The 23,854-nt window shown below is 35.8% G+C and overlaps 1 protein-coding gene across 1 annotated transcript in view; it reads right to left on the bottom strand.

Annotated features, from left to right (window-relative positions):
• lrp1ba (low density lipoprotein receptor-related protein 1Ba) overlaps positions 1-23,854 on the bottom strand; it is a 491,547-nt gene that overhangs the window by 281,451 nt on the left and 186,242 nt on the right. The window contains exons 4-6 of the mRNA XM_088930252.1: positions 7,280-7,399; positions 6,287-6,415; positions 2,146-2,403 (exon numbers count right to left, since the gene is read on the bottom strand). Of these exons, the coding sequence (XP_088786378.1) occupies positions 2,146-2,403; positions 6,287-6,415; positions 7,280-7,399 (507 nt within the window). The remainder of the gene's footprint in view (positions 1-2,145; positions 2,404-6,286; positions 6,416-7,279; positions 7,400-23,854) is intronic.

Below are 23,854 nucleotides of genomic sequence, written 5' to 3'. Positions count from 1 at the left end.
CCTGGTCACTTTTCAGCAGTATTGTTTTGTAACATGGTGCCAACATTTGTGCACAATATTCTAAATGTGTATTGCACACTTTTAACACAACCATTAAAAACCTTTTGGGACCATTCTTGTGCTTGCCTCATGTGAATTGCATGAATCTTTTTTACATTGTTCTGTAAGCTACAATCTGTAATGTACAGTAGTTGTCTCTACACAGTGGAAACCTATTAAAATAATAATAGTAATAGTAATAGTAATAGTTTTTTCAGACACTTGTTGAAACGTATTTGCTTCAAAACAAAAATAATTAATCATTACTATATCTATAACTCATAATTGAAGATTATCCCCTTACAGTATATTTATGAAGAACACATTAAATTATGAATTAATTCAGCATACAGACATATATTGTAATGTTTGGTGACATTTCTATTGGGAAAGGTGGATTATTATATTAAATCTTTGTGATGATAGGTAATAAATAATCACACCTATATTGCCTACTTGTTATTACAAAACAGAAAATGTAAAATATGTTGGACTGCCACTGTGCCATGAAAAGTGTGTAAATATTGATGAAGAAAGGAAGCAGTCCATTAAGGGAAATCAGACGTGTCACTAATAAATAATGACCCACACTAATGAGCCTGAACCCTGTTACTCTTTGTTTCAGAAGCATGTAAATGGATGCAGTTTGTTTGAAACAATGCTATGCACTGATTCATTTTTTAAACTATTGTTTGCTAAACTACAATTATATTGTGTTTGAATTCATTCTAATTTTTTTTTAAATATGTAAAACAAAATAATTTGTCAATAAAGCTGAAAATGAGGAAGTACAAATAGCCCTTTATTTATGAACCACATAATTTAAAAAATCCTTACACATTTACTGTAAAACTACTACAGATCACAATGCAGATTGGGACTCAAAAGTGCTTTACATTCAGCAGGGGCTCATTACTGAGAAAGAACTGTCAGTAACACCCAGTAATCCCTACTGAGCTGGGAATCTCTGATTAAAGAGAAACTTATTCTGAACACATTCTTAAAATAGATCATGAGCTGAATTAAATGATTTTAGATGAGGCCTCCTTATTTACGTTTATTTCATATATACAGAATAATATCTCCACATATACAAGACTTGCCTCTTGTAAATTACTTACAAAAACAATATATCATGCTGTGATTGTGATCATTCCCACAAATAATATTTAAACCAAATGGGCTACATGGAATGAACAGCCACCTCTCATTTCTAACCTTTCTTATATTTGTATGTCTGATGATTTGAACAGTAATTGAACTAATTGCTAAACATCTATTTTGGGGGGGGGGGGGGGGTAGATGGTAATTCACTTACCACAAGCAGCAAAACACTAATGTAAAAAGCCTAAAAGTCTTCAGGTGCAAGGATCCTAAATTCCAATGAAATCAGAAATTGCCTGGGGCAGTCTTAGACTCTCTCAAACTGTAGTACTGGTACTGTAGAGCTAAAGTATAACTAAAAGAATTCACCTCTGAATTATGATTTGATCTGCAAGATTAGATTCGATGTAGCATACAGAGCAGTCATATCTAGTGCGCATGCTAAAATGGCAACTGATGAATCATTTTACATTGTTCTGTAAACTATAATCAGCAATGTGCTGAAACATAACTCAATCAATACTTCTGAACTCCAGTAAAGCTTAAAATATCAATGAGGTTACACACATACTGTATATCATCATACATTTTCGTGGAACACATTCAAACATACCCTTTCCATAAAGAAACATTATCAATGATACATCATTCCACAGATTTCTGTTCTCTGCTGTACTTATCCATGAAAGTAGGGCAGCTGTGAGGGCTCCTGACTTTGAAAGATCTGAAAGATCAGGGGTTCAAACCATGGGTACTGCTGTGCTACCCTTGAGCAAAGTGCTTCACTCAGACTGCTCTGGTAAAATCCAGTATAAATGGGCACACATGTAAGTTGTTTTGTAAAATTGCAGGACCAAATTAAAAATAAGCACCTAAAGCAATTCTGTGCTGTATTTCCTTCTCAGAAAACTAGATTTTATAATAGAGAATTACTCAGAAACCTGATGGTATCTTGTAAAGAAAATAAAGCCCATGATGTATTGACACATTGTTACTACTTACTTTGTAAGTTTTGTCCCATTCTTATTACTTGTTCTTCTGAGATACCTTTCAACTTTGTCATCTTGGCACATCTCAACTGACTGTTATATTCTGGAGTTGTAACCCAGCAAATTGATTCCTTGCTGTAACTGAAGTCCAGTGTTACAGTTCCATTGGTGATAACAGGTCTTAAGTCTGGCACAGTGTTTCCAGTAAGTGATGCTATGGCAATATTTTCTGAATTAGCAATTAAGAGCACAGGAGGTCTGTCATTGGGTTCTGGAATGGAAGGAGAAAAACAAAAGAGTTTTAGTATAATAAAAATAAGGTTTCATAAATACATAAATATGTACTTACTGTACTGTATAATTCATATCCAGACTCCAATAACCTTCTGTGTAAGAACGTGCCCCCCTGCTCTCAGCTTTAAATTAATTTCACTTAGTTTTTCATTGGCGTTCACTGGCTTGTGTTTCAGTTTAGAAAAGCATTTAAATGATTATTTTAATAATCTTTTCATGTGTAAGTACATAAAAAAATGAAAAGGAGGAGAGATGAAGATTTGAAGATTCACATAATAAGAGCAGTATAGTATGAGCAAAGTACATTGAGAAACCCATTACTTTTCGGGCAGCCTGTAGGTGATTTAATGAATGTCATAAGATTGTCACTGTCCACCTTTGGCACCTAATTGACCATATGATATTTCAGATACATCGTTCATTTGGGCAAGGTATGATTTATCTCTCTTCTTATAGAAACTTTAGCTCACAAGGAGTTTTCCTAATTCCTGTAATAAATCTTCATGTCCCTTTCACCACCTTTTTAAGTTATCTCCCGACATTCATTCATCTAAGCAGGTAGTTTCCCTCTCTCACAGTATTGTAAAGATAACTTAGAGTGACTATCATTCACGGAAACATCTCCTTTGAAAATTCCTCACACACTTCCCTGTGATCCCCCACTGAGATAGAGACAGAGCCCATGTCAGTATCCCTACAAACAACTTGAGCCTCCTCCAGCAGTGGTAGAGCATGGATCTGCTGTGTTTACCTGCCACATTATCAGTCAGAGCAGATTGCCTTCCTCCCTCTGACAGCATCTGAATATGTGACTGATTTACCTTATTTACTGATATACATTCCTACACTTTTGTCACATTTATTTTTGTGAATGTAAGAACTATTTTTTTAAACTTTAATGCTGAATACCATTCTTGCTACTTGCTTTTAAAAGCTTTTCTATGCAATTTTAACTTTTTTTTAAATTGTACTGTATGCTGAAAAGCAAAACGCAATTAGAAACACACTGAATACCTTTAATAAACGTTGAAGAGGCTTTTGAGGAAATGATACTATAACAAAAACCTGAAATAATGAAATACTACGGTGTCGAACAGATGTTACTTTAACTATAAAAAATATAATTTAATATGTCGCATGTTTAACATATCTCAGTCTGGCTCCTTTATATAGCACACATATGCTGAAATTTACATGCATGAATTCCCATGACTAATGAAAGTCCCATAATTATTAAGGTATCGCAATCACTGTTGCTAAATGAATATTAATGTAGGGGAATGCGGGGTTCATTTAAGTTTATGGGTAATGATGTTCAACTTAATTCCTGGAAGAAAACCAGTCACATTGATTAAAAGCTCCAAGGATGCTGCACTCAAGTGAGGTCTAATACGCTTTGGGCAATCTCAGACTACCTGTGTGGAACTTCGCTGCTCCACAGCTAAGCTGTGACTAATGAGAAGGCTCCCCAGAATACATTGCCCCTTTGAAATGTGGGGCAACTTGTAGACTTAAGTTAAACTGCAGCCCAGACATATATAGCACAGTGAGAACTAAGAATGGGTGTTGAAGAATAACTAAAATTAACATTTTTCTGAAATGACAAATTAGGTTTTATAATAGGAAAAACACAGTGCAGTAAACAATTTTAAAAAGGAATTCATCTACGCTTAAACTGGCAATATCTTAACCTTATTATGGATTTCTTCAGTATTAATATGTGATGCAATTACAATTTCAATAAGACAAATGAATAACACAGCATTGACCTTTACACTCACTCATGCTAAAAACCATAACAAAATCAATAGCTCTATCCTTGAACTTAACTCTTACAGTAGCTCCACCCTGAATCCTAACCTCATTTTGATCTGTAGGACCTCAATTGCTTTGTGGTAGTTTTGTGATGATGTACAGTATATTATTTTTGTGGCACTTTGCAGTAATTAAAAAGTCTGCCAACCTGAAACTCAGCTAAAAGACACTGTGGAGGAATCCGCAATGCTGCCTGTATTTTACTTTAAAGATATACTGTGTCTCTTCCTATTGCATAGTTTTGGTGAACCACTGTCTTTCACCAGCAGAGGGGTCTCTATCCACTCATCCTCCTTGCCAGACAGATGACAGCATGGAGAGCACACTGGGGAGGGCTGGCATACTGCCTTCCTATCTCACGGTAGCTCCATCCGCATTGACACCTAGAGTTTTTTAAACAACCCATTGAAGCACTCTGGAGTCTGTTGGAGTGCTTCACAGAAGACAGGGAGTTTTGGCTGAGAGGAAGAGGCACTGTGACCCCTACCTGTAGGAAGCAAAAAGCGGCGATGCAGTAAGGACATACAAAACGGAGAAGTGTACTCACCTCACCTCACAAGGGGGGCTGACCCTTTCGTAATACACCGCTACATTTGCTTGCACATGCCTCTCAGCATTTATCCATTTCGGATTCACAATAAAAATCCCATTCAAGGAATATTGGAAAAGCTATCCACATACTTCCCGAACCTCAAATGTGTACTTACAATTTTGTTTACACAGAGTAAAGTTCTGATGTCACACATGTAAAGTTTATCCTGTTATTGTCATCAAGGTCCATTAAGGCCCAAAATCTACTTTAAAAAGCCAAATAAAATAATTTCGAAAGATAAAGCATTTCAGTTATGGAATTAAACTAAAAGTAACAAAAGAAAATCAAATAAAATGAAAATAAAAGTTTTAATCACTGTTATTTGTTATTTCAATTTGAACCTCAAATTCAAAGATATGGTAAATATTGTATCTTATTATCTTTGCTCAGCAATTTTTTGTTTAGTCAGTTTTGAACGCAGGACAGTTTTGAACTGTTGTACTAAGAATCTGCATAAGGGTTATTAATCGCAATTAGTTTCAACAAATAGTGTCTGAAATGGAGCGCAATAAACAGAAACACATACTGTACACTATATGTTTTAATAATTCAGAACTGCGTGCTTTGCTTAGCTAACGCTTCCACCTTATCTGAACACAGATTTTTTTGGGGAGACCTCAGTTCATTAACTTCAGCTATTGTCTATCCATTTATATTTATAGTTTACCCCCGGTATAATTTTCAGCAACCCAAAGCCAATTTCAGTAGAGCAGGAGTGCAAGGTGACTCCAACCACAGGGTGCACATGCACAAGCACACAGGGAGAATTCAGAGACTCCAATTAACCCGGCATGCCTTTAGGAGGTGGGAGGAAACTGGAACATGCAAACGCTCTACAGACGTCAGCCCTGGCCCGCACCATGCCATTAGGAATCAAGGCTTTGCCATCGTGCCAGCCACAATAAAATCTTAACTTTTAAAATGTATTAAATACAGTACAAGATTTTCTCTAGATATACTGTACAAAACCAATATATACAATCTTAATTGCACAAGATAAAAAGAAAAAATTTTCAACACAGCAAAGCTTGACTTAGCAGTGACATTGTGAGTGGCTGTACATTCACTAAGAAAGCAATCTGAAGAAGGTTGCAGGAGTGTACAGCACAAAAAGCCATCTTCTAGGTGCTTTAACGAGCTCTGTCACCCTGCTCTTTCATTGTGTGTTTATATACAGTAGCCGCACATAGGAGCTACATTTTTACCTTTAGTGAAAATCAAACACAATCTATATAATATGAAATATAACTGCAACAGTGCTGTGAGACTTCAACATAAAACTGTATATTTAGCATGGGCCAAACTGCAATGTACAAAATAATCAAATGAAAAAAGATTACATTTCTTTCTAAACAGCTAAAGGACACTTGTCCAAAATATCTTGAAATAAAGGGTCTTTGTATTTCTTGGCTTACAGAATGTTAATGAGCTAGAAATATATTTAACATCTTACCGATTTTAGCTTTGCATGACTTTCTGTCCAGCTGCAGGAGATAGCCATCTGTACAGCTGCATTCATAGGATCCATAGCTGTTTGTACAGGTTTGGCTGCAGATCCCATACACAGTGCATTCATCATAATCTATGAATGAAGGACAAACAACTTAGAACCAATCAAGTTTCCTAAATGCATAAAAACATGTAAAATACATAAAATACATAAGATGTAAACATATTTTCCTCTGAATAGCAACTTGTAGGCATTAAAAAACAATAATCTTTAATGTTTCCAACAAATACAGAGAAGCAATATTTTTCAAATATGGTGCATGCCTACATTTGGGTGTACCAGTGCATTTTCTATAAATTATCACTGGGTTTGGTGAAAGCCAAAAACCAAGGCAATTTTTCGGCTATTCAAAATGCTTGGCCATCTTTCAGGTGAGATGTTAAACCAAGGTCCTGACTCTCAGGGGTCATTAAAGATCCCCGGGTATTTTTTGATAAGAGTAGGGAGTTATCCCAGTGTCCAGGCCAAATTTCCCCCCTCGGCCTTAACTGTGGCCTCCAAATTGTCCCCATGTATGATGGGCTTGCACTTGCCCTGCGATGGACTGGCGTCCTATCCAGTGTGTACCCTGCCTTGCACTCGTTGCTTGCTGGGTAGGCTCCAGCTTCCCGCAACACCGTGTGGTATAAAGCAGGTTTGGCAAATGACATGACATGACAAAATGTCTTGAAGTGACAAGTGACATCTCTGAGGTTAAATGGGCAACAAAAGGATGATTTATTCTCTTCATGTAGTGTGTGACATTTGTCTGCAGTGGTCAAAATTATTTTACAATGGATGTGTGTAAATGGGTATACATTTTCATGCTTCTGGCTTATTACAATTAGGACTTGATTGGCTTAAAATTGACCACAATTGAAGGTGATTTGTTAAAAAAGTAGGGCAAAATTAAGAAGGTCACCATTCATTTTTGGTTTTTGGTAAACTTCTGCCTACCTGTGCAGCTCCGTCCATCTTCTCCGACCTCAAACCCATCTCCACAGTAGCAAAAAGTCCCATTCCTCGTCATTATACATCCGTGTTGGCATCGCAGTCGATGGCATTTTGGTAAGAGTTCTGAAAAAATTAAAATTATTTTTATTCCAAAAGATCAAGGCAGGTAGTATAGCAAAATAAGCACCCTTATACTTCATATGCAAAATGATTTAATAAGGTAGTAGTGTGGAGTTATGGTTAGAACTAACTGGAAGGTTGTGGGTTTAACATGCTGGATGAAGGGCTGCTGTAGTACTGTGGAGTGAAGAACTTAACTCATATTGCTTCAGGAAAATGTCCATCTACATATACAATAAATGGCTATATATATATCATTTGCAACAAAAAGAAACAATGTTATTACAATTAGAACATGTTCAGAAACAAAAAAATAAGCAACAACTTGTAAAATTCCCACAGTTGCTACCATTTATTTCCAACACACTGTAAGTCACAAATAAGGTCCTAGTTGGTCCTTTAAGGACCAGATATAGAATCTGCTCTGCTGAGGCCCATTCCCTTACACTAACAAAAAATAACTGTTACCTAAGTACAGTGGTTTATGCAGTTTTTTGTCATGCAAAATGGTACATTTTCTGATCCGGAAATTCTTTTAATTTCTTTTCTTTTTCCCTGTTCCTTTCAGCATGAGTCAATTTCACATGGAGCTGTGCACACACATCAGTTTAAGGAGCCCGAATGATTTTCAATTACAAGACGGACAGCCCACTGCATAAAGCTGTTTATTTAATTGTCTAAGAATTAGATAATCAATTTTATATCCCAATACAACTAATATGTAATGCAAACCTAAAGGTGATTTATATGTTTACCGTAAAGAAGTCCTTAAAACGAACTGGCAAGTTCATAATCAGAAACATTCTATGTTGAGTAGTGAATAAAAAATAGTCTGAGAAGTATATACAGTACTGTATATGCCAGGGTAACCAAATGTGTTCTCACCATGAGTGCATTTTTCTTCAACAAAGTTTTCTACCACCAGGTCAGTGGAGTTATCATTAATAGGAGGATGTGACCAAGCTGTCCTAACTACTTTGTCAGCTGATAAGAGGAAGAGAACCACCTCATCTCAAAGTCGAGCTTTGTCCCCCAACTCCATGAATACATTGGTATCTGTGTCTGTGTTGGTTTCTCTAGATTCTCAAACAATCACCTATAGCAATTTCAATTCACCAGGTTCCATCCTCTCTGAAATTCAAAAACTTTCATAGATATACTGTAGTTCTTTCATTAATTACCACACAGTGTCCACATACTCTATTACAAAGCCACCGATTCACACAGTTATCTCCATTGCAGCTCCTTCCATCCGTTCTCAGTTTCCCAGTCTTCACTATACATGCAGTAATAACACATTATTTTAAATTCTGTCAAATAAAAACATAGTTAAAACATCATTTTCCAAATGAAATAAAATCATTTTCATTGAGAGGCGATAGATGCACACACCACACACCATTGGCAATCTCCCCCTCTGAGCCAAAAACAGCCCTTGGACCCTCAACTCTAGGAGACACTCCGGTCTCACCCAGGACAGAATCCCACTTGCCATACCCTTCTGTCCTAGGTTGACAGACAGGATTTATATTACATTGGACAGACCCTCCCTCCAACTGGATTTATTTTCCAGACAACCAATCACCTCATACCACGACCATCTAATCTGCAAAGTCTTTTTGTCCACAGTTTCCAAAACTGTCCAGGGTCGGTGAATCAACTGTAAATAAATTTCCAATACCCATACTGTACACACTTGAGAAATAATCTCTTCTACAAGAGTTCTTCTTGAAAGAGTCCTGCTGTTCACAATGGTGGATGGCATCATTTCAGGTAACGTGCCTGAGAGCTCAGAATCCTCCTGCTATTACCTCTTACAGATTCCTGCCTTTTCTGTCTCTGCTTTGTCCTAGCAGGGCTGTTCTACTCACACCTCTGTTCTTCCTCTTTTTCGTACAACATCTCAATAGGCTTGAAAACCCTGTGTGTGTTTTTCTCCTACTTCACTCTCTACTTTCGTGCATACATACATGATCCTTTGCCTCTCACACACTGATTCAGCTCCTCACTCCCACCGCTACGTTCCTGGGTATCATTATAATGTAAATGAGGACATTTTCATAGCTCAGAGCTCACAAGCTCTGTATTATATAAATAATTTAAGCAATAAAGATTCTGCTTATTCTGTTACACAATGTAAGTCAGCTTTGTATACTTTAAACTGTTTTTTTAATCCATTCAGCAAGATTCTACTAGACGTTGAATCTGCATTTAAAAACACATTTCTTTGATGCACGTTTTAAATCACACAGCAACTTGAATCAGTTGTCATTAAAAGCATGAATAAAACCTTTGGTAGCGAGGTAAGACACCCTGCGACTGTGCTTTATTTATCATTTTTTTCCGATTATTATTTTACTTTAATGAAGTTAAATACAGTTAACAAACTGGCTACCAGTGCATGTACAGCCATAACCTGGTCTCATTGATCTCTTATTTAGATGCAAAATTGCACTCCTTACTAAATGTTTGCATGGCATGTGCAGCAATCAATTTTAATAACATCAATATTAATAAGTTATTATACATTAAGCACTTTTTTCAGGAGACTTGGGCATGTCACCTTGGAAAGCATCATTGCCCTGCCTATGCAGTAATAACTACTCGAGGCTATCACGCCCTTCAGAATAAGATAATGCATTTAAATGTCCTAATAAAGCTTCTGCTTTTTGCACTAATCACAAAAGGTTTAGAAAAATTGGCTCACTTATGTAAACAAAAAATATATACAGTAGTTAGAGGGGGCTACTTGATGATACTGGCTCCAAATGCTTGTAATATCAATTTTGCAAAATTGCAAGTCCCATACAGTAGATATTAACAATAATTTTCAAAACTAACATTTTTGCTCCCGTGAAGGAAAAAAAATACATGGATTTCTACTAAGAAGCAAGAGAGGTATGGCATTTATAAATATGTAATATATATAGGCTGTATACATGTATTTACTGAACATACAGTATATGTTACTTTCAGAATGCTTCGCTCAGGGAGCTGCTGAGCTGAACAGTAGGAGATGAGGATTGCCAGTAGAAATATAACGGGAGCTTTGCAGGAGTCTTCCTTGGCTGTACCACTCTAGCCAGTGCCTCTATCACTCATTTTTCAGTACAAAATTCTATCTGCTGTTGCTCTGCATAAATGAATAAATAAATGAGTTAAGCATCCTATTTTAATAACCTAGCAAAGATACAATTGTGTATTTGCACAAGAGGCTATTCGGATAACACAAAGACATGTGATGGCTTTTCAATTTTAAAAAAGAGCAGCAACATCTGCATCTGATATGCATTAATATTTCAAACATAATTACCTTCGTATAATAATGCATACAATAATTTCACACTCCATTGGCAACATTTTATCTTACATTTCTGCATATACACAGTTTTCTTCATTTCACCAACAATCCAGCATCTCAATTACAATTTAGACATGAAGCTATTAAAGAGGTGTGAGTAAGCATTTAGATACAGTATATCTGGGAAACTTCATCAGAAGGGCTGGTGATTACACTCCTGAGCCTAAAATATTTTGTGTATTTGCACACTGTTTAGAGGCTTTGCAATATGTTGGCATTTTTCTCTCATGGTTTTATGCACTTACAAAAAGATTAAAATGGGAGCCAATGCAAGTGGATTAACCATTCAAATTGTTTCCTTAGAGAACAGGTTGAGCGCCTGTGACCAGGATCCCCCATGAGGAGCTGTGCTACTACAGTAGCTGAGCGCCACCAAAGCTGCGTGGGCTCTTATTGACTGGCATGACAAATGACAAGTGACAAATGGTTCTGGACAGGACATCACACCAGAGGAATGCTGGGAATGTCCACGCTCTCCTCATGCAATGCAGGGCCTGCAGTGCGAAGACAAGCTCACTGAGAATATCCAATTCGAATTGTGCTCAATATGAATTAATTAACTAACTCACAATCTGTGGTACATAGTACTACTGTATGTACTGTAGTGCTATGAAAATTGTAGCAATAACAATAACAACAACAACAATAATAGAAATAAAATGTCAACATATAATAGATATTTCTATTAATATTTTGCAGACATGGTATGTCATTTTATTTTTCATTGGTGAAAAGAAAGACTTTTATAATAAAGCAATTCATTAAAAAAAATAGAAAAAAGAAATCTTCTATTTGTTAATCATTTGTTAATCAGTTTCATGAGGTATTCCAGAACATGCGGTCACTATCTCTAATTAATTAATAATTGAAAAATCAGATGTTTTTGTATTGATGATGTTATTCATAAAATATTTAAAGCACAATGGTTGTTTTGCAAAACACTGATGACAGTCACAAAACGTACTTTATTGCATCCTATAAGAATAAATAAATTCCATTATCAATGAATCTATGCATTTTAAGATGCATATGGTAATGTTTTACTGTGGAATGAGAGCTTAGAAAGGTATTGTTACTCATCTTAAAAAAGTCAAATCAACCATAAAAGGTATGTAAAGGAGTGGACTTCCATCCAGTTTTCTAGGGGGTGATATGCAATACTTTGTAATACATTTTGCCTATGGTTCACACCAGCAGATGGATAACAAGTCTCTTACTGGTGAAGGAGTTGTACTGGGGTTTGTAACAGGACATGTTCAATACAACAATGTAGTGCAGTTCTATGGTAGTCACAAACAGCAGAGTGACATAAATGATGAAATATTATGAAAATCACCATCAAACTCTGCTGCTGTGACATTAAGGGAACAATCTGCCATATTTTAGATACAACTGCCAGCTATTACTGTTTGTGCATGTTTCTAAGAAAAAAACGATAGAGCACTAGCTTTAGCAGTTTTTTGTGGAGGAAACAGGACAGAGCAAGAGTTTTGAGAAAACCCACTTTTCATCAGTTTGAACAGACAGCACTGTCTAAATGATACATCATTTCTTATTATAGTATTTCTTCAACATAAATAGTAATACTGGGAAAAAAGCATCTTAATTTTCAAATTCTGTTTAGTACTAATATTAAATATTTAGAAATACATATCCTATATTAAGATGATTAGAAATTACAAAAAGACTTTATTACCAATTCAAACATATTTATTATTTTATTTATTTATTTATTTTATTTAGAATAAAGGATAGTATTTCCATCTATTGTAACTGAATGAACTATAAACTATAAACTAAATTCTAATTATGTACTAAGGATTAAAATCATCTTTCACATAAACACGACAGTGTACAGTTGCTATTAATAACATACTATAGAAGTAAAAATAATCTATATTCTTAAAAGTCATCTAGGAAAGAAGTACTGGTATTGTATGAAAGATGATTAATTTTGTTTTTAAGAGTGCTATGAGAAAAAAAACATTTTGATTAACTATAGAATAAGTTTTTTAGGAAAAAGGGAACGGAGTAATTTGTACTTGTTTCATTTCCTTCTGAGGTAAAGAATAATTCATAACTAAAAAATAATTTATTACATTTTCCAAGGATCAAGATAAATGGAACAGTATTTTCATGGGGATGTTTCATAACTTATTAGCTCAAACTGAATTGTGAAAAAATAGGGTGCACAAGTGATGTATTGAAAAAAAGAATTATGGGCCTTATATCTAAAATAAATAGATGCTTAACTCTTCATGGGAAGTAATGACAATTTAAGCCAGATAGTGTTTTGAAAATGTTAGTCTTCACATATTTTTTAACATCATTTGTGGCTACAACCATTTAACATAAAATGATGACTTGCAAAAATGTAATGAATCCCTTCTGCAGGTTTTGTTTAATTCTATCCATTACGTAGCTCAGTTGAGCACCTGCTCTATCTTGACTCTCCTTCAAAATCTGTGGATTTACAGGTATTAGCATGAATGTGCCACATGTCCGATTCAAAATTCTAGATTTGACAGCATGACAAGATAGCTCTGAGACATCCGCATGCATCCGAATTATAACAAACTGAGTTTCTGGATGTGAAAAGGTATCTGAGAAAGAAAAAAAAACCTGAGATGTAAGTAACAATATTCAATATTCTTTTAGGGCTGGCTAAGTGAAAAGGGTATCTTTAATACACCCTTAAACAACTGTCATAAGACTGGGAGATCAGTCTAAAATGGTAGTGTGGTTTTGAGAATTGCTACTGTACACACTCAGAATTGTGTGCGGCGTTTTTCAATTCTGATTCTCTGGATCTTGGTCCCTCTTGAATAGATCAGGTCAGTTAATTTGCATTCCAAAGCGATATAGGAACGTTAAGCCCCCAGTCTCTAGGAACATGTATCTTAACACATTGTGAGTTCAGAAATCAATTTTTCTGACCTGTTGTTGCAGTACAGTTTAACTCGCACAGGGTAAAAAACCACTGCTCCCCACCATCTGATGAAAACCTGCTTATGTTAACACATTATATTGGTTAGGTCAGCTCTTCACTGTTTTGCAGTTCATCTTTGTTATATTTCACTGCCTCACAATTCATTGTGGGCTTATTTTCAAATGTTGCTATTGACCTGTACTCCCACATGAGGTCCAATACCATCAGTGAGGAGGGGTAAAAACTGTTTTCACAGGGCACTGAAGTTACTGAAACATGTCCAAGGTTGTCTGTCAAAGGGTGCAGCCTGTCGCTGTGCATATCCAGTGTGTGATGTGTTGGGAAGTGCAAGGAAGTTTGTTTTCTCTTAATTTCTGCCCCTTTTCTTCTATTGTTTAATATTTTTCTTATATTTTTATTTTTATCTACACTAATATATTAACTGTTTAACAGGTTAATACAGTATATTAGTGTTTTGTTTCAGCAGACTTTGTCGGCATTTCTGGTCAGAAAACTTCCAAAGTAGACAAGTAGACTCTGCATTAAGACTAAAATAGAAGTTAAGAATAGTTACGAACCAGAGGCTTTTAACCTACAGTATCTGGCCCATTTGGTAGCTAGCAGCTGGTTGAACCAAGGACCTTATCCAGCCACTGGAAGATCCTCTGCACTGACCTGGATGCTATAAGATTTCAGGAGAATGGAGGATGAATCTACTAGCAGATTCAGTTGGATCAAGCAAGCTGGCAGGTGAAAGTGAATCTAAAATGTTTCATGCAGAAATTGGAGCCAAGGTCAGACAAGCAGGGGTCAAGCCAAGAGGAGACGAATAAACACCAGCAGAGGCTACAGGAAAGTTACAATAAACATACAGATATTCTGTATGTTCATTGCAATGTAGAACAAAATGTCACAAATAAAATGGTCAGCAACTCCACATGAAAGTATGTTACTCTTTGTGCAAAGGTTTTCTGTGGATTTTATAAAATGCCACATAAAAAGTGCAATTAAAGCATAACCCCACTTCCAATGGTTAAAAAGTCTGCCATTTTTATAGCTCAGATTAGAACTTGCTTCATAATGATAGTTTTCACATGCACCACATACTCTATTATTACACTGCCTTCCAAAAGAGACTAGTAAGGATGCCACGATTCACCCACCTCAGAATGAATATAGCCAATACCACACTGCCAAAGAAGCATATTCTACCCTAAATAGATTGTTTTCTAGGTGTAGTGATTGCCAAATTACTGTGCCCTGTGCTTTCCTGACAAGTCCCAACAATCAACAACTGCCTGAACCCTGATTTCTTGTTTTTTCAATTCTAACGACAGTTCAGAGCAGTTAGGTAATGCTCTATGACTTCTACTACTTTCCCTGCTTCTAAGCATGCCAGTCAGATGCTTTTAGCTTTACAATAAACCAAAACTACATTTCCTAAAGTCTCCGTCTTCTCTGGCATCTCAAGGCTGCTTTTTTCTGTAAACCCAAATCTCTTTTGAAGGTGAAGGCCCCACTGACAACACACTCAAATCACACTGTGATTTTCTAATGTCTGTGTGAGCCAAAGGCATATCCTGAAAAAAAAAGGTTTATAGAAAGATACATGAAGAATAATGACTGTATTTACCAACTCATAAATCTGTATTGGTACATCTATATAAACTAATATCAGGTAAACAATAGTATACCTTTTTTTTTGCAAGCTACTAGAGTATTAATTTTTAGAACATTAAATCCTATTTACTGTATGTGTTGCATTTTATCAAACATTCATGAGATAATATTATATTGTTTTTTTAAAGAATGAATTAATTGCAATACAGTGCCACAACTGCATTACTTACTAATCATGGATGCAAAATAATAATTGCATTTAACAGTATGGTCTGTATCCGAATTTAAAATAAAGCTATTACTGCAAAAATTGTCTATTTGTGAATCAAATTAATTTGTGATACATTTGTGATACTTTGCTACATGTTGAAAAGATTGCTTTGAAAAATAAGGTATTCTAACCCTGATCAATACATTCTTTCTTGTCAAAATTGATATTGTGTGATGTCAAAATGCTATGGTTCTTCAGATGAACAAGAATTTAGTGGAGAAACAGTACTTCTAGTATGATTATTTTTTAAACAGATAATCTAAAATTAATTGTAAATGATATGTTTACTTTGAATGTGCAGCAAATCTCTATTGGTTTATAATAGAAAGATTTTATGATATTTACAAAGAACATACATACTGTAGAGTTATCACGATAACTTATGAGCTTTAAGAGATCCAGATCTCAACATATTGACTCCACTTTTGAGAAGACTGCACCAAGGTAAAAATCCTTCAGTTGTAAGGATTAAATGAAACATTAAAAACATTATATATATTAGGTGGGTAGCTGGGTCAGCATGAATAGGCTGCAAAGATCACACCCGAAGAAGGCTCTACAGCCGGAAAAGTTGTGTTTTCTTTAATCTCTTTTCAGCATGGAATAAACCTATTATTTGTTCCATTATTTATATTATAATTTTTTAATACTGTAACGTATTAAGTGTAGTTCAGGACCCTATGCAAATGGTATAATTCGGACGTAAGTGGAGAAGGACAACAGGGAGGAGATGACGAGGATCAGGAGGGATTGGTGCTTGGGGGGCGTGGCCAAGGCAAACAAGTCAGAAGAGTCCAAGGGGGAAATCCAGGGAGAAGTCCAAGGTCCAAAACCGGGTGATCCATCCGAGACGAAACAAGACAAGGTTAAAACCCGGAATTGGATCCGGGACAGGAAATAAATACAGGTTAATGAGGCCAGGCGCTCCGAGCCCCGGACTCAGATGGTCAGGACGGCGTGATGAAACCTATGCCATTGGGTCACTCCAGGACCCGCTGGTAGGTGGGCTTCTGGGCGTCCATCTCCCAAGTGCTGAGCCCAGAATAGCGAGAACGCCCAGCTTAAATAAGGAGGGGCATTACTGGGGGCAGGTGCATGAAATCGGATAGAATACGAAAGAGCTGAAGCGCCCTTAAGAGGACCGATAATGATCGTGACAAATACAATATTTAGAAAGTAAAGTTCTGAAATTCCATCAACAATCCTGAGTTAAGTAAAATGAGTAATTGCAAGAAAGCTTATTTAAATTAAAAATTATGACAGAGTAAATTAAACTACAATCCTTTTTTTGTCTTCCTGAGGTGAGGATAGTCTCAACCTCAGATCTCTTCTTCATCCAGTGTTTCCAAAAACAGACCTGCCCACAGAAGATGAAAATACTCTCACATGGGCAGGTTTTCCTCTGACCAGGGTTACTAAACTACAACACATTTCCTAGCATGGTACTTTTCCAAAAAGTACAGTACATACAAGTGGTTTTTTTATCACAACACATAAAACTGTTAACAGTATGCTCAAATATTCTATTATGTAAATGAACTGTGACATAATGAAAATTATTAATATTGGTTATGGATCCATAATATGGGTCCTGTATTTTCTTTAAAATATGACAAAATAAGCACAGTGCTAATATTCATCTTCGTGAACCTATCTGAGGTGCTATTATCCAGATAACTTCATTGTCCATTGCCTCACAACAAGCCTGTCACGTACTGTATCACAGAACAGCAAAGAGTGCTTTCCAAACCTAATGAAATTCCTGATTCCTAACGAAATCTGAACAGCAAGAATGAAGCTCAGATATGCTGTTTAACAAAATAAAATTAATGGACATCTGCCGTAAAGAAATGGTCTATATTTTGCCACTATATTTTGCATGATTATTTTGGTGGTTGTAATGAAGTTGTGATTTGTTCAAAACCTTTATCACATTAATCCTTTAGACTGACGGTTGTGTTGTATAAAATATTATAAATTTAACTTTTCTTTACGTTACCTGTTTTCCATCACATGGTATCTCTCAATTTTATTTCTGTGACCTTATCAATGTCAGGCAATTTTATAGTACAAGTCATATTCCTCTCTGGTCCAGTTTTTCCCAGCCTAACCTGTTTTTAAAGTTGCTTTCCAGATAAGCATGCTTCATTTTCTTACACTCTTTAAATCCAGCTTTGGTTTCTCATTTCAGACTGCAAGCTGTATTGCACTGGGAAACCTGTCTATGCAAACAGGATGAATGACCAAAAACTATAACTACAATATAGTGTCTTCTGGCTTCACTCTGGTTCACTGACCTTTCAAGCTCATCCTATAGCAAATGATCACGATTAAAGTCAGAGAGCTGACAAGACAAGCCACATTTTTATCTACAGTAATACTGTTTTTATCTAGCAGTAAGTTTAAGTTTATTATCATACCAAAAAAGATTTTCTAAGACTATTAGATGCATTTACAAAAAGGTTAATGCAAACTCAACACACAACACACAATTTAACATTGTGTGAAATAAGTGCATTTTGATCATTTACACCAAAATGCTAATATCACAGCCAGAGTGAGCATGTCTATTGAACAGCTTGCAATTTGGTAAGTATATTGTATTTCCTTTACAACCTAGACAAAAACAAGTATTCTATGAAGCCTGGCTATCATTTTTTTTCTCTGCTCAGAATAAATCTCAGTAGTTTTAGACAGAAATGCAAGTTTTTGGTTTTATTGTAATTTGCAATCATTTAATCAGGTATAAGTTGGAGAGAAGAAAACACATCTTAGGTATTGAGCCTTCTTCTACCTCACACCTTTTGTGTGAAATTATCTTTCTCTTGTTCCTTTGCAGCTAATGCACACTTACACAGCTCTCCATTCAAACCTCTTCAATCTTTTAATCAGACTTCAATCAGAGATTATTACCAGTGTACATTGTTCTCCGATCTTTGAGTGTAAGACAATCTGTCTAAAAGCTCTTATTTCCACTTCCCACAAAAAAACTCAAAGTTGCACTACAGTATATGTTATTCACAATTCCAAAAAATATAAATATTTTATCCTTTGAAATAAGATATACATACTGTATATTGTGATGCAGCAAGAGGCTGTGTTCTAGAGGGGCGATACTTCCCCTGCAGACAAGTTTTAGAACCTTTCCTCCATTGGAAGACTGGTAGCACAGCTGCCAAGAGACTGTACACTAACAGCCACACACAAATAGAGCACCAAACCAGGAAGACATGGAAGTGACACAAGACCTCCACATTAGCCTCTGCCACTGCACAAGCTGATACACTACTAAACCAGCCTCCAGGCTATTCCAGTTACATTGCTAGTTCCAGCTATTCCAGTTACATTACATGCCTTTCTGCTGGTGAACGGCTGTGCTGCCACTGTACCAGCCACAGTAACACAGCCAAGCAGTTCAATTACTCATGCAACCATGGAACTAAGGAACCCAGTCACTCGGCTGCCTCTGGGCCAAAGACCGGTTAAGGTGCTACAGTACCAGCAATACTATTACAGCACAGGCTGCTGGCTTGCCAACACAGCCTTAGGGTCGAAGATTAGCATGTCCTTTAGCATGTCCTCTTCCATTAGCAGGTCGAAGAGGCTTTAAGTCTTGAAATCAGATATGCAATTTAAAACTCAATCTGATCAACATGGAAGCCAAACTGCAGGCAAGTACAAAATGGACAAATGAGGCAATAATTTCCTTCACAGAAAAACTCTCCTAACATCAGAAGTAGATAGTACACCTGATAAACTGTAAAATGAATATACCCATTATGAATGACTTATGTTCAAGATGTTAATCATCTACAGAGCACCTTTGAACCTTTTTGATCCTTATCATGACTACTTAATGGAAAATGTCTTTTATAAAGATCCATCTGGACTCAGGAATAGGTAATGGGACACAGCACAACCTGCAAATTACGAAAAAGTACAAAAGTACCAGACAAGTCTGAGGCAGATAACCACAACATTGGCTTTCTTGCTGGTGCAGCATTGTTCACTTTGCAGAACGAAGTCAATTAGTGTTGACTCTGAATGTTTTACAGAACCCTTGTGAAAAAATGATTCCATAATGCAATTTCCTCAGTTCCCATGGCCTGTGATAATATTTCTAAGAAGAGAAAAAATAATATTGGAATGTATAAATATGTTTAGCATATCCACATATGTAAATAAATAAACACAACACTTTACAGTGCTTTTTTTCCAGTCATGCACATCAACACAAACGGCATGCTAAGCCTTTGGTGCCTCTTCTTTATGAGTTTCTTTATGGAAACTTTAAGTAACTTCATCTAATTTTAACACAGTATATTGTATTTTTAAAATATTTATAGCTCTATAGAAGGTGCAGGTCAAAAGACAGCAACATAAAATACATATAGTTTATTTACATTTATTTATTTGGTAGGTCCTTTTATCCAAAGTGACTTACAATCACATGTGTTCAAGTTGCAAAGGGTGCACCTACAGTAACAGTAGTATAAAGTGCTTTACTTGCTTAAACAGTGCTTAAAGTCTTATCTTTACAACACCATTAAAACAACAGAAGAAGGTAAGTGTAGTGCAAACTAAGTACTAGGATTTCACTCAGTGTTAAATGTTTCAGGGCTTCTGAAAAACAGGAAGCAGTTACAGAAATGTATAATCAGTAAGTGAGGGTCAGTCAAAGGTCTCTAGCATTAGATAGAGCATATCCAGAAGAGAAAGATTTTCAGTTTCTGGAAGATGGTGAGTGAGTCTATTGTTCTGTCTCTGGCAGGTTAGTTGCTCCATCATTGGGTTGCTATAGCACAGAACAGTCAGATCTGGGACAAAACCAGACAAAAAAGACAAGACAACAGTTGTTGATTGTTGGGACTTGTCAGGAAAGCACAGGGCACAGTAATTTGGCAATCACTACACCTAGAAAACAATCTATTTACAGTAGGAGAGAATATGCTTCTTTGACAGTTTGGTATTGGCTCTATTCATTCTTTACATAATATAGATTTATTCAAACCCATTATTATATTTTTACTATACGAATATTACATTAAAGTATGTATAGGTTTTTTAAGTTAGATAAGTTAGTTTCATTGTGTCTCATCCAGTTGTACACAAACTAAATCAATTGAATTCATGTGAAGCAAGTATCTATATTGGAGGTGTTCTACATTGTAATTTTTAAAAAGGTTGAATCATCACTGTTACATTGAAACAGTATGTAAAAGACAGACAGGTTAGATACAAAATATTTTACTTTCAGCAAAGGTGGAAGCCATGTGTTCTGTCTGTATTGTATCTTTGTGACACAATCTTAACTCCTGTCTAACTCCTGACTACTTCCAGTCTTCTTGTTTATTGCAACACAAAAAAAAAACATGATACTGTTCAAAAATAATTTTAAATGCCAAATACTTCATGAGCACTGAAGAGGAATATATATGGCATAGAGGAAAAAGGAGATAAGAAATATGATTAAAGTTAATCTAATTCTAATTCTAATTCATGCTATATATGATGCTGAGGAAGATGCTTATTTAATGCCAAGAGATCATAGTAATTTAACATGATTGCATGAAGTTTTATTTCTGTCTTTTTACCCTAACCTGAAGGTAATTAAAGTGATGTGCTGATCCCCTATAATAACCTGAAATTACTTACTGCAGCTTTGATATTTTTTTCTTTTTCCTATTGTCACCTAGAACTTTTTGGGATCTTTGTAGCATGACCAGATTAGTCAAATTTCAAAGGATAATGGAGGATCCCAAACAAGGACTGGGAGGATTGTCACAGGATTTGCTTTGTCTCACCAGAAACTTCTTATGAGAGAATAACACAAAACTTCCCCTTCGCTTCTCAGTGCCTAGGAGCAGGTGTGTGAAAGCTCTGGCTGCAGTGCCAGCAGAGAGTGCCATCACTTGTCTAGAAGCTTGGGATGCTCCTGTTCCATGAATAATTCTGCGCAGCAGAGCGCCAGCTCAGCTTCGAGGGGTAAAATGCTTCAGACACTTTCTTCAGAGTTGTTAAGGCAGCTCTTTTGTCAGTTTAATACTAAAGATGACAAGGTTTACTTGAGGCAGTGAAAAAAAAAACATGAACCCATTCTGAATTTTGTGAGAGTGTACAACAATTGTCCTACTGGTCACTTGATGATAACTCAGGAGGAGTCATCCCCATCACAGCTGTCATAAAACACTTTGAAGTGGATTCTCAAATAAGACAGTCAGAGGAAAAGTTGGTTTTTATTTCCTTTATAAATTAATTCTACTGTCTTGCACAAATTGAATATTTGTGAAATACTGTATGTTTATACTGTTTACATTTTGTATACCAGATGAAAAAACTTAGTCTTATTCTTTTAAAACCACAATCTATTTCTCCATTTTTGTGTTGATGAAAGTTTAAATGTCAAATATTATACTTTACCATCCTCTTAAAGAGTTTTGTGATTTAATCTGTTGCAGTGTGTGTGACATGGAGAGAAGCAGGCTGTTAACATGACATAAGTCATGACACTTGGCAAACTACTGTATGTCAAAACTATTGTCACTATTTTCTCTGTACAAGTCAATGTATTCAGCATTTTCTTGCTTTCCTGCAACATAAGATATTAGATAAAAAACATCAGTGCTGAACGCTGCTATGATTCCTAATAATCAAGTCCAACTATGTAACACTCCATTAAACCTGAATCCTCACAGCACCAGAAGCTCCCTTACGAACCTAATCTAGACAATTGCATGTTTTTTAAGGTGATTTTGTGTTTTGTGTAGCTTACACATAATCTTCAAATGTGCATATTCTCTCTGTCCTTCAGTAAACACTATTATGATTGATGCCAAGCTAACGGAACTATCAGCGTTGGTGAAAACGGGCCTGCCCTGCTGCATGAGCTTGAATCTTCAGACCAGAGCAGGGGAGGTACTGCTTCTCTCTTCTTTAAAGTATTTCTCTCTGCTTAAGCTAATTCTGAGGAAGTTATAACAATGCTTAGACGTGAAGTGATCCTGCACACTGTAAAGACAAAAATGTGAGTAATAAGAATATACAGACAAGTTCAATGAGAGTAGAATATATTCTTTGTCAGTGTTTGTTAAAGTATTAATGAATTAACAGTGGAATTTTTCCTTAACAATGATAATACTCTAGCTGTGTTACCAAAATAATACAGTATGTTTAATACTCTAGCTGTGTTACCAAAATAATAAATGTCTCTTTGCTAAAATGAAAATGGTAATTTAATAATCAAGATAAAAAACAGGAACATTACTGTTTGAATACAAACAAAACAGTTGTATAAGAGCCCTACAAAAACATCTAGCATATTTGGTAGATAGTATAGTATCTAACTGATCCAAAGATCTCATCCATCTGTTTCTTTAAAGAAACCAAGGCATCAGCTTCTACAACATGACTGGGTTGCTTGTTTCTTATTCCTACAAATCTGTTTATAAAGCTCTCTGCACAATTTGACTATACAATTTCCACAACATCAACATAATATTGCATTATATTCAGTATCATCCTTTCATGTGGCATGTATTTGATTAGTAATATTGTAGTACACATTTAAAATCTAATAAGATTCTAATCACACTTCATAGGGGAAGAGTTAATCTTTGCCTGTGTGGTACAAAGCCTTCGAGGGAATGCTGAAATGATATAAACAGCTAATCTGAATTATTTTTTATTATTTTGTTCTGAGGCCAAAAGGTTTTCTTTTGGGAGCTGTTGCCCATCATCAAATAAGTTGAAAGCTTACCGTATATCTAGAAAAGATTTATAGATTCTTCTTTGGATCATTTTTCATAATAAGTCTATCCAGTTAGATTCGTGATACATTAAGATGGAGTATCTCAGCTGAAAGTTGGCAGTGGCAAAATATATGAGCTGTCTAGGTGGCCGGGACAGCAACTGATAATAGACAATATATTTCTGTCTCAGAGGATTTTTTTATCTAGTTTATTCACAAGTGTCAGATCTTCCAATTGATTTTTTTTGTGCAGCTAAAGAAAATACATTTAAAATGTGGTTTCATAACTTAGGGTCTTTAGAGGCAATAAAGACTTACACCTCCAATCAACACTTAGTAGTTCACAGGCAGTGAAGAGGCTCCCTCTTTAAGACACCAGGAAAGTGGGAAATATAACAGCAGCTAGGAAATATGAATCAGCATCTCTGAAAAGCATTTTTCAAATGTGTTATCTCTGGAAAATTAACCAGCTGTACATCATATACAGCTGATGCAGTAGAAAGTCAAATGAGTGGTGCTTTTGTTAGGGG

Source organism: Atractosteus spatula, chromosome 13 (genome assembly GCF_055471065.1).
Source record: "Atractosteus spatula isolate fAtrSpa1 chromosome 13, fAtrSpa1.hap1, whole genome shotgun sequence".
Taxonomy (NCBI): Eukaryota; Metazoa; Chordata; class Actinopteri; order Semionotiformes; family Lepisosteidae; genus Atractosteus; species Atractosteus spatula.
This window is presented reverse-complemented; position numbering and strand designations above follow the sequence as displayed.